Here is a 10,815-nt window from a genome sequence, read left to right as displayed (position 1 = left end):
TGGTTCACTGGTTCAGGGCCGCTTCCAGGTTCGACTTTCATGGCTAAATTCACGGCCCGGGAGTTCAGAGGAATATGTCAGAAATTCGACAACAAGTCTTGATCGATCGGCTTCAACCCCCGCAATGTTGGAAATCGCAAGGGCCAGACTTATGGTAGGACCACGCGTCGATGTGGGCGTCTGCCGTGTAACCTATGAGACCAGCCGATGCAAAGCTGTCACCGAATGGCGAACGCATGCAGATGCTAAGAAGAGTTTTTGAGGATTTGAGGAAGAAGGTGGGAGGCGATGATATGTCTGGGAAGAGAATGCTGAGAGTGAAAGGAAGAAGACGCGGCAACTTCATCAATGTTGCGGGTGGCGAGCCTAAATTGGCTGGTAACAAACTCAGGGCACCTGACACTAGCCAGGTGTGTTTTCGACTCTCATGGATACTAAGATACATTATCTTCCTTATTCAAGTGTGGGATGCATCACAGATAGAGTGGTATTCATTCTAATGCCCAAATTTTATCAATTCTCCTCCCCGTGGCACAGAAAACAATGAGACGAGCATATGGACAACGCAGTCAACAAAGGAATCCATTTAGCACTTCAGGATAGTACCAGCAAATTTCACCTATTCATGGCAAGCCGACACGCCAGTCCGCACCGTCACCACCAGCCCGAACCTTGTACTGCTCATATACTTCACAGTCGTGCGTCTCATATCTCATATCACGCCTATATTTGCCTTCATATGCTCTACCGGTAGCACGGTGCATCACCGAGCTATTGTCCAAGATAGTCATGTCTGTTTCGTCTTTCCGGTCAACTGTCACTCGATGTTGTGGCTTTTCAATGACGTTGAAGAGCTCACGAATGAGCTTGTCGCTTTCTTCTTTGCCCATGCCTTCTATGCTGTAGACATAGAAGTCGATATAGAGATTCTAAATTTCAACTTAGAAGTCAGCCACAGCAAATTAATTTGTTGCACTTGAGGGGCGCATACCTTCCGGCCACTAGTTTCGTGAAGCTGAGCTAGTTTGCGTTTGCTCAGGGGCAACTTGCTGGGATCGGTATCCTTGAAGTATTCTGGAACTGCCTTCTTTCGAGAGTGAAACAATGAATGGTTTGCTGCCAGGTGTTCGATCTTTTTTTTCTTTGCATTTGCCGAGCGAGATTGAAACTCTTTCTGTCTATTTTTAAGGGTTTCCTCGATGAAACATCTAATGTTGCGAGCTAGGTACGATTTATCTGTACTGAATTGCTTGCAGGCAATACCACAATAGACAGTCTACTTCAATAAACCAACTGACAATAACCTCGGGCTTATTTCAGCTAGTCTATTTCTGCGTGAGATCCCTTCATGAGCGATAGATTGTTACACATTGATCAAGAATCCTTGAAATTCCACCTTCAAGATGTGCACTGCTGTTGGCAGCTTCGCGCGTCCCCTAAGAAAAGGAGATTCCAAGATGTTTCTTGAGCCTCTAGGAGCATGTACACAGTCTATTATGAAACGTTACTTTGCTTTTATCCCATGAAGTTCCGCAATGCGCCAATAAAAATGGGATTCTGTCCTTATCTACAGAAGCGCCCGGCATCGGCTTCCATGCCGCGAACCTAGAGACTAGACCTGGGCAGAACCCATGGGCCGGCCCATTCGGCCCATTCGACCCATTTTAGGGCGAAAACTAGTGTACATGTAACTTTCATAATTTATGTACTTTTACTGTAGAAATCAACTATATCTCATAGCCATCTAATAACCTTGAACGCTTTCGAACTCTTCCTGAAACACGCTGTGTGTTTTGCTCAGGCAAATCAGGCTCCTCAGGCTCAGACTCCCCCTCAGGCTCTTCGGCAAGCTCATTAACACTCCTTCGCCTCTTCGAATCATATTGCGCAGGGCCTTCTTCATTATCACTAATCTCCAGAATGCCCTCCTGCGTACGCTCATCCATCTCTTCTTGTTGGAATTCTATCTCAGTCTCAGTTGCGCACGCCCGAACGAAAGCAAGCTGCTCCTCTTCTAGATCAAATCGAATCCCACACATAAGAAGCATTAGATCCTGAATAGTACTCGATTGTAGTGAGCCACGGCGATAGTGGCAGATATCACGCGCGGAGTTAAAGAGACGCTCTACGCCTGCGCCTGTGGCTGGGACGGAAAGGAAATCTCGAGCGAGAGCTGCGAGTACTGGAAATCTGTGTTCATGATCTCTCCAGAATTCGCGCGGAGGAATTGATACCGTGCCTGTTTCAAGGTATTTAAATTAGAAAGAGTGTTTGGTTTAAGAATAGAAGACCACGTACTACTCTCGAGATACTGAGTGAGCTCAGGGACTGGGGCAGTAGGCCGACTACCACAAGCGAGTAGTAGATCAATCTCACTCGTAGGCTTCACAGTCTGTAAACCTCCAGTCTGTGAGAGAGAGCTATATACACTATCCTCGTAGTGCTTAACTCGGGCTTCGAGAGCTTGTCTATATTGGGCAGCAATGTCTTTCTCGTCATCCTGCCAATCTGAGGTCTGGAAGAATTCAAGCTTATACTGCGGCGCCAAAATAGTCCCAGTTGAGTATATATCACTAAGACCTTCAAGGTCAGTCATCATATAATAGTCCCTGAGCTTACTTGCGGCTGTTCTTAGAGCGTCAAGCATTTGTCGTTTCCATCCGATCTTCTTCCGTTGTAGCTGGCGAATCCGGATCTCAAGATGATTAAAGAGACGATTGTAAATACTGAAAACAGTATGAATCGTTATGTCTATTGTTTGAGAGAGCAGTGGTGAATCTGTAGAAAGGCTGGGTGATACATATCAGGTAATCAACCTGCCGCCACTCATCTGATGTGACCTGAATATGAGAATGATGAAATTCGGAGCAGAACGTATAAAACACAGGCTGTAGCTTCTTAGCCTGGCGGGGCATTAAGAATGTCGAATTCCAGCGCGTCCTGACGTTCTGAATTGAGAATAATCGAGGTGTATTTGACTGGGAGGTGTATTGACTGGGGGTTTTGGAAAGATTCACGGCGCTGAGGGCTTGCATTGATGAAGATAGCGAGGTTTCGGATCTAAGTGATTGTATAATTAGTATATGTTTGATAGGTAGAAAGAATAGTTTAAGATCGAACCTTCTTAAGTGTATTCGCCATACTATAGTCTCTTGCTCTTTGGCGAGCTATTTTCGTATGCTCTTCAGACCAGACCGTATCGACATTCTCAGTCACTGTGTCGGCCTTTATTTGACCAAGGAGCTGCTTTAGGCTCAACTGAATCACATGGGCGAGGCATGGCACTGGGATAATAAGAGTATCAGAACGAAGGCCCTGAGACTGAAGAGAGTCTTGCAGAGATGGGATAAGAGTCGAATTGTTAGACGCATTATCAGTTGTGACAGCTAACGCTCGCTCTTTGATTCTATGCTTTTCAAGCAGGTCTAGAACTACTGTGCTTAGGTAAGCCCCAGTATGAACACCAGACAGAGGCCCAAATCCTAGTAAAACCTCCCAATATTCCCAATCAGCGTCAATAAAGTAACCAGACACCGCCATAAAGGCCTGTTGGAAAGGGGAAGTCCAACAATTTAAGCTTATTGAAAGCTTTGCCTTTAGTGGAAGCTTCTGAATTATTTCTTTCTGCTGATCTTGTGCTTTTGTTTGAATTCGACGCTGTAAGATTCTTCGAGAGGGAAGGCTTATAGCTGTTGCCGATTTCTGAGCTAGTTGTAGAAGCTTAAGGAACTCGGGATGTTCAACAGTCGTAAAGGGAAGCCGTAGGGTAGTAATTGCAGAGATTAATTGGTGTTCCCAACGGGAATCGCTGAACGGCTCTGGTGCGATTTTTGCCTATTGAGTAGTAAAATTAACTTTGATCTAGGAATAAATAAATGAGAGACTTGCCTGTTTCTGTAGTAGCCGGCGGATGCTTGATTGGCCCTTTGTTTTACATATTGTTCCTTCTAGCTGTCTTCGTAGAGCAGTTGTTGCTTGCTTCCCTGCCATCCCTGCGTTGGTATGAAATAGAGAGTTCGGATGGTTCAAAATTGTTCCACAATTCTTGCACATCACCTTAGGTTGTCCAGTAATAAAATGGGCAACCTGTTCGAAGTCGGCCCATATATCTGCTCGCTGGCCCCTTCGATCCCAGAAAGTAGATTGGTGCCCAGAGTGCCCACTCTGGGTCTGGATCCACCAATCCACGAAATTCTCTTTATTCATATCTTCGCATAAAGCGTAGGTTTGTGCTGGATCTGTAGAGCGTCTGAGAGAGGTGGGAACAGAGAGAGGGGGAGGAAGCTGCGTTGTTTGGCTTGCGGAGTCTTGTTTTCGGGCGACGACATTCTCAAAGATCCAGCTTTCTGAGAAGCGGCCGATCGCACCTATCACGAGTCAAAAACGGATCCATGGACCATCCTTCCATGCTCTGTGGCATAAGTGCCGGGGTCGAAGGTCATGGCCAACGAGGTAATCTCTCCACCATCCCCAGAAATGCTCAAACTTGATCGAAATAAGTACTTCGCCGGCTTGGCCTGGTACCAACTGACTCGAGAGCAAAAGAATTGCCCCGGAGGGACATATGGAGTTTATCTTCAATACGGGGAACTGGAGCACCTTCTACCAGGGCCAACTTGGCAAAAAGTACGGCACGATGCTGCAGATACTACAGTACCCGGGTCTAGGAGCTCTCTTCACATTCGAGCTCGATTCCCCGAACAGAAGGAAGAAGGAATTGATCACGGGCCCGAAATTAGTCTGGGCTTCTACTGACCGGAGAGAGGGTTTTGTGATCAGACCAACATGATGCACGCCTGAGAATGGCAGAGAATATCCGCAAAACAAAGCCTCTTGCCAACATCGTGAAGGGCGGAGTTTTCCCTCCCCTCCCTGGAAATCTGAAGTCAGATGACGAGGTCGTCATTGAGAATGCTAGTTTACAGCACAATTTCCAATGCGGTATATCTCCTAAGAACAATGACGAGACTTCCCGCAAACATCCAAATCCGTTTCGCCCTGATGGACCCGTTCAGCCTTCCCATTACATTGAGAGTGGCCTTTCGCGCGAAGATTCCACAGTCTATATGGATGCTGTTTCGAAGTAAACTGTGAATGACTGGCATCGTATATCCCGCTGCTCCAACTGTCTTCGTTCTAGCAAGCTAATCATATCCTAGCGATCGGGACCTGTACGATGAGCCAATCGGGCCTAGAGGGTGTTGTTGATGACCACCTGCGAGTCCACTATGTGGATAGGCTACGGGTAATCGGTGCAAGCATCATGCCCAAGCAGATCGGCGCGCACCTCCAGGCGACAGTGTATGCGATCGCAGAGAAAGGCGCACCCTCGGCGGACTCCGCCAGGAGTTGGATATTTGACGAATAGGCAAAGTGAAACGAAATAATCCAATGTCATTTTAAGTTTTTACCGGCCAATTGAATTTCCAATCTGATTACTCTTCACTCGTTCCCTGATAGTTAACTAACTAACCCGTTTTGCCCGACTAACGTAATGTAGCGCACGCTGTCCCAAACAGGCCTAGCGCCATCCAGACAATAGAGTTTCTACCCCACACCCGCCGATAAGAACGACCCCCTTCCGGTTTGCCTCGTGGACTTCCCGATAGCGCTTTCCCACTCTGCAAAATGCCGCCAGATCGACAACCGCGGGCCACGCGCATAGTCCGCGTTCGCACGGGCTGCTGGACATGCAGGCGCCGCAAGAAGAAGTGCGACGAGGTCCGTCCTATCTGCGGGGGCTGCTCGCGAAACGAGCTGGGCTGTTCGTGGCCCACCACGGTGCCTGGGAGGCGGAATTCAGGCCCAGAGAGCTATTCGCCACAATTGAGTGACGATGGGAGGCGGTTCAGTCTGCCGGAGACGATTGAGGGGCATGAGGTGCTGAACTTCCCGGTGACGCCGGGGTCTCGGCGGCACTCTTCGGTCTCTTCGATCGGGGGACAGTCGGTCCTTTCGGAGCGCGAGACTGATGAGCCTGCTGTACCAGGAGAAGCGGTTGCGAGTAGCGAGGCGAGTGTTGGGAGTGGGAATTCTGCTCTCATGGCCATGTCGGGCTTCGGACATGTTGTACCTAGGACGATGTCGATGTTGCCTGGCTACGATCCAGAGTCGTATCAGCTTCTCAGCCACTACTTGAGTACGACTGCAGACTGTATGGCGAATGGATCCACCCCGATCAACCCCTTTTTGGTCCAGATTGTTCCCCTTGCTTTCAGCAGCGACCTCCTGTTGCAGCTGGTCATCACGCAGAGTGCGGCACATCGCGCGTTTCGACGACGGGACGAGACGGACGCTGTCGCTCATACACACTACTCGAAGGCGATTAAGCTGTTCCGAAATGGAGTTACCGAGTTCATTGAAGGGAAGGAGTCAAACCCGCTGATGCTCCTCGTTGGAGCACTGCTTATGTGCTTTACCGAGGTAAGAGCCCTTGTATGACAGGTCTATCTGAACAGTGCTAATGCGTCTCTTTTAGACGGCAAAAGGTGACATGACAGGAACAGTATTTGATCATCTGTCCGCGGCAAACTCACTACTTGTGAAACTGCTCATGCAGAGCGATGCAGCCGTCCCCAGGGAGTTGAAAGACTTCGTCATAGAGTACTACTCGTACACTGCGACCGTCAGCATGATCTCGATAGACGCCCGACTAAGCGGTCAGCTATTTCTCAACTTTGACCTGGAACAACGAGCCCGCGAACTGCTGCAAACACAGTATGTCGGTAACCTCTGCGGATGCTGGCTCGAGCTGCTCCTTTTGATACCCTGCATATTTGATCTTGGCCGCCAATGGATGATGGAAGATACGCCTGTTCCCGTCCCGACCGCAGACGATATCGCAATGTTTGCCTCGATCCAGGGCCAAATCCTCCGCTGGTCGCCGTATCCGTTTGTCGTCGCAGAGGTGTACTTAGCTGGTCTGATCTTCCAGCAAGCAATGCTCATTTATCTTTACACGTCGCTCGGCAGCTACGAGCACAAGGCAGACGGAATGTACAACAGCCTGATCCAAACCGCCCTTACAGAAGCTATGGCCTACCTCGCCGAGCTGTCGCCCGAAGCCCGGATCAACTCAGGCCTCTGCTGGCCCATTGCCGTCGTGGGCTCCTGCCTCATGAATGCTGAGCAGCAGGACTGTCTCAGGTCACGACTGGTAGCAATGGCAAACCACTTTGGTCTGGGAAATATGCAACGAACCCTCCTACTACTCGAGGTTATGTGGCAAGCACCGCCCTCCGAGGCTGGCCCTTGGAATATCTGTCGGACGATGCAGCAGAACCAAATCTGGATTTCATTCGCATGAGCTCAATTAATTTAACCATTTCGTACATACTACAATCACACGAATACCCTATCTATGGTCCAGCCAGATTCTTCGGCGCCTCAGTCGCCGGTCCCTCGGGTGTCACGTATGCCTTGGTGAGACCACCGTCCACGACAAAATCGGTCGCGTTGACAAAACTGCTCTCGTCGCTCGCGAGGAAGATGACCGCGTGTGCTTGCTCGATCGCTTCGCCGAACCGGCCGGTAGGGAAGTGTACTTCGCGTCGGAATCGCTTCTCCTTGTCATCTCCGAGCCAATCCTGAAGCAGGGGCGTGTTGAGGGGTGCAGGGCAGAGAGAGTTGAATCGGAATCCTGTGGTAAAAGTCAGCACTAAAGCTCGACATGCCAGGATGGGGAACCCCACCTTCTCGTGCATGAACAATCGCCAACTCCCTGGTCATCGCCAACACCGCACCCTTGCTAGCAGTGTACGCCAGCTGCGGCGTCGCTGCACCAACCAGAGCAACCATACTCGCCGTGTTGATAACACTACCGCGCTTCTTTCCGTGCTTCCGGAATCCGAGGACAGCATGCTTGGACCCGAACCACACGCCCTTCACGTTGATATTTTGAGTGAGGTCCCAGATAGCCTCCGGGGTCGCGACGGCGTCGTCATCCTTCGCGTGCATGATTCCGGCATTGTTGAATATCACGTCGATTCCGCCCCAGGCGTCGAGGTGTGCGACTGCAGCTTCGATGTCTGATTCTTTTGATACGTCCACGACTCTGGTCTCGACCTTTCCCACGCGCGATTCGGGTGGAACGACGGCGTTGACCTTACCCAGTGCTTTGCTGAGACCGGCGTTGCTGATATCTGCCATCAGCACGGACGCGCCTTCGCAGAGCATGAGGATTGTGGTTTCGAGGCCGATGCCGCTGCAAATGTCTTAGTATATATTGGAATATTTGAGCTGCTGTGGTGAAAAAGAACATACCCAGCGGCACCGGTCACGATGGCGTTCTTCCCTTGCAGACGTCCGACCATTATGATATGTGGTTATATATATGAGAAACGTTTGAATTTGTTACTCCTAGCGGAAGAAAGCCGGAATTATACTCAAGAAACCACAATCGCCTGCAGGAATTGAATTTATATCTATAAGTTGCACCACATTCCCCACCTATATTATCGCAATTCATCTCCAACAGTGCCACATTACACAACAGAAAGCCCCGGAAGCGCGCAGGATCCACGATCTACCCGTGACATGATCGCCTACTCCGCGTTCACTGCAGTAATTGACTTGTAGTATCGCGGTCCCTTCCCCCGTAGTATACTCATCCGACGGCGCGGTCGCAGCGCGGGAAAACACGAGGGGCATTTCCCAGAATAGAGTTGGAAACCATGATTCGCGATAAGGACTGACTTTGGTCCACGTGGATGTTATCGCACTTTGGAAAGTCAGCGCGGTCCCGGACCGCGGTGTGGGGCGCCGGTCCACCACCCACGTCTCTTTCTTGCAAGATTCTTTTTCTACCTCAACCAACGGCGCGTCAAGGCTCCCCTCACAATTGATGATCAATCGCAAGGTCTGCGTTCTCTGTGTTTTACGACCATGAGCGAGGGGGTAGACGAAGCGTCAAAAATTAGGTTGGGCCGTGAATAGAGCCCCTTGATTTTTTCGTGGCCTGGGGTTCAGTACGTGCGAGACATTCAGCTTGAATCTAGTGATCATGTGTATTCGTAATATACTAGACGGAGGCCCCAAAGTACGGAAATAATTATATACAATATGCCGCCATTGATTCGTCAGCGTAAATGTCATGGCATTAGGCGTTCTTGATGTGGTAGCTCTTGAGCTTCACGAAGCCGTCGTATCCCCGTGGTCCGAGGGTACATCCAAGACCGGAGGTCTTCCATCCTGTCCAGGCCAGGTCCTATGTGCGAGTGAGCATTGATTCCTATGAAAATTCTCGAATTGAATACGTACCGGAGCTGGGTAATCGCAGCGGTTGATGAATACCGTGCCAGCCTCAATCTGGTCAATGAGCTCCTCGCCCCTGGCCATATCCTTTGTCCAGACGCTGGCAGTCAAGCCGTAGTCGCTGTCGTTCATCAGGGCGACTGCCTCTTCGTCGCTGGATACCTTCATGATAGGCAGGACGGGGCCGAAAGTTTCTTCCTTCATTGTGATCATGCCGTGGTTGACGTTCGTCAGAACGGTGGGCGCGATGAAGTTGCCCTTTGGGGCGGTCTTCGCCAGGGCAAAGCTGGCGTTCTCTGGGGTCGCGTCGATGGCGCCCCTGCTGAGAGCGTCGTCGATGTGAGATTGGATCTTCACCTTCGCCGGGGCGGAAATGACGGGGCCGGTTGTTGTGGTTTCGTCTTGAGGATCGCCGAGCTTGTAGCTGTGATATTGTCAGCACATATCAGTATGGAGGTAAAAGAAAGGGCTTACTTCTTCAGCTCCTCCTGTACAAGACGAATGAATTCATCGTAGACCTTCTCGTGCACATAAACGCGTTCGACGGAGCAGCAGCTCTGTCCAGAGTTGAATACCGCGCCATCAACCAGGTTCTCTGCAACATTCTTCACATCGACATCCGGGCGCACGTAGGCAGGGTCATTGCCGCCCAGCTCAAGATTGACAGGTTTAACCTGGCGCGCGGTTGCTTCGCGCAAACGAAGTCCACCGACCGTCGAGCCCGTGAAGGAGACTGACTGGATCGCAGGGAGCTGGGCGACTTGATCGAGGACATCGAGGCTGCCTATGTGGACGACCTGCAGGACATTCTTGGGAAGGCCTGCTTCGGTGAAGATCTCGAACAGTTGGTTTCCGAAAAGAGGGGTCTGAGGCGAGGCGCGAAGAATGACGCTGTTACCAGCCAGCAGGGCGGGAACCAAGGCGTTGACAGTGGTGAGGTAAGGGTACTAGTGATTGTCAGATAATTGCTATTGCAGCAGGGCGGCCGAGCATCTCACATTCCAAGCCGAGGCAATCAGGACCGGTCCGACAGGAACCCGCTTGACCATCCGTCGGAAGCCATCCTGCGGCTGCCCAGGAAGATCCGCAAGGCTTTCCTCTGCAATCTGCATCATGTGCTCTGCGCGCAGGCGCATGGTCTTGATCTCGCCGGCGCAGTACCGAATCGGACGACCCATCTGGGTGGTGAGCTCCATGGCCAGTGCATCGATGCGGGTATCGACGATATCGAGCGCGCGCTTGACGATTTCCTTTCTCTCGGCGAGGGTCGAGTGGCGGTAGGATTCGAATGCCTTTTGCGACGCCGCGGCGATCTTGGAGGCATCCTCGAGGGAGGTGCCGGGCTGGTCGAAGATGACCTCGTGGGTCGCGGGGTTGATGGTACGGATGTGGTTGGACATATTGTGCGGGGATAGGATGGAAAGCTCAAAATGTTTTGTGAGGGGGGCGTCGCCTTATGAATGTTTGCTCGGCGGAGGGGCTGCCTGGAATTGAAAGCGCGGTCCAGCTTGTCGGCTCCGCTTATCGCGGTCTCGTCCCCACGCTGCCCCTCCAGCTATTTGA

At 50.9% G+C, this 10,815-nt stretch overlaps 5 protein-coding genes across 5 annotated transcripts; 2 read left to right on the top strand and 3 right to left on the bottom strand.

Annotated features, from left to right (window-relative positions):
• Window positions 1-623: 623 nt before the first annotated feature.
• N7532_001151 (uncharacterized protein) lies at window positions 624-890 on the bottom strand (the record flags this gene model as incomplete). Its single annotated transcript, XM_056613645.1, has 1 exon — window positions 624-890. The coding sequence occupies one exon, from the start codon at window positions 888-890 to the stop codon at window positions 624-626; it is 267 nt and encodes an 88-aa protein (XP_056478686.1).
• A 3,912-nt stretch (window positions 891-4,802) lies between these two features.
• N7532_001150 (uncharacterized protein) lies at window positions 4,803-5,087 on the top strand (the record flags this gene model as incomplete). Its single annotated transcript, XM_056613644.1, has 1 exon — window positions 4,803-5,087. One exon carries the CDS (start codon window positions 4,803-4,805, stop codon window positions 5,085-5,087), a length of 285 nt encoding a protein of 94 aa, XP_056478685.1.
• A 541-nt stretch (window positions 5,088-5,628) lies between these two features.
• On the top strand, window positions 5,629-7,306 carry N7532_001149 (Zn(II)2Cys6 transcription factor; the record flags this gene model as incomplete). Its single annotated transcript, XM_056613643.1, has 2 exons — window positions 5,629-6,423; window positions 6,479-7,306. 2 exons carry the CDS (start codon window positions 5,629-5,631, stop codon window positions 7,304-7,306), a joined length of 1,623 nt encoding a protein of 540 aa, XP_056478684.1.
• Window positions 7,307-7,358: 52 nt separating this feature from the next.
• N7532_001148 (oxidoreductase, short-chain dehydrogenase/reductase family) lies at window positions 7,359-8,312 on the bottom strand (the record flags this gene model as incomplete). Its single annotated transcript, XM_056613642.1, has 3 exons — window positions 7,359-7,639; window positions 7,692-8,203; window positions 8,263-8,312. 3 exons carry the CDS (start codon window positions 8,310-8,312, stop codon window positions 7,359-7,361), a joined length of 843 nt encoding a protein of 280 aa, XP_056478683.1.
• Window positions 8,313-9,097: 785 nt separating this feature from the next.
• N7532_001147 (aldehyde dehydrogenase family protein) lies at window positions 9,098-10,652 on the bottom strand (the record flags this gene model as incomplete). The annotated part of the gene is made up of 4 exons (XM_056613641.1): window positions 9,098-9,205; window positions 9,259-9,676; window positions 9,727-10,199; window positions 10,251-10,652. 4 exons carry the CDS (start codon window positions 10,650-10,652, stop codon window positions 9,098-9,100), a joined length of 1,401 nt encoding a protein of 466 aa, XP_056478682.1.
• Between the last annotated feature and the right edge of the window lie 163 nt (window positions 10,653-10,815).

Source organism: Penicillium argentinense, assembly GCF_028826775.1.
Source record: "Penicillium argentinense strain IBT 30761 chromosome Unknown utg000002l_segment0_segment0, whole genome shotgun sequence".
NCBI classification, from domain to species: domain Eukaryota; kingdom Fungi; phylum Ascomycota; class Eurotiomycetes; order Eurotiales; family Aspergillaceae; genus Penicillium; species Penicillium argentinense.
This window is presented reverse-complemented; position numbering and strand designations above follow the sequence as displayed.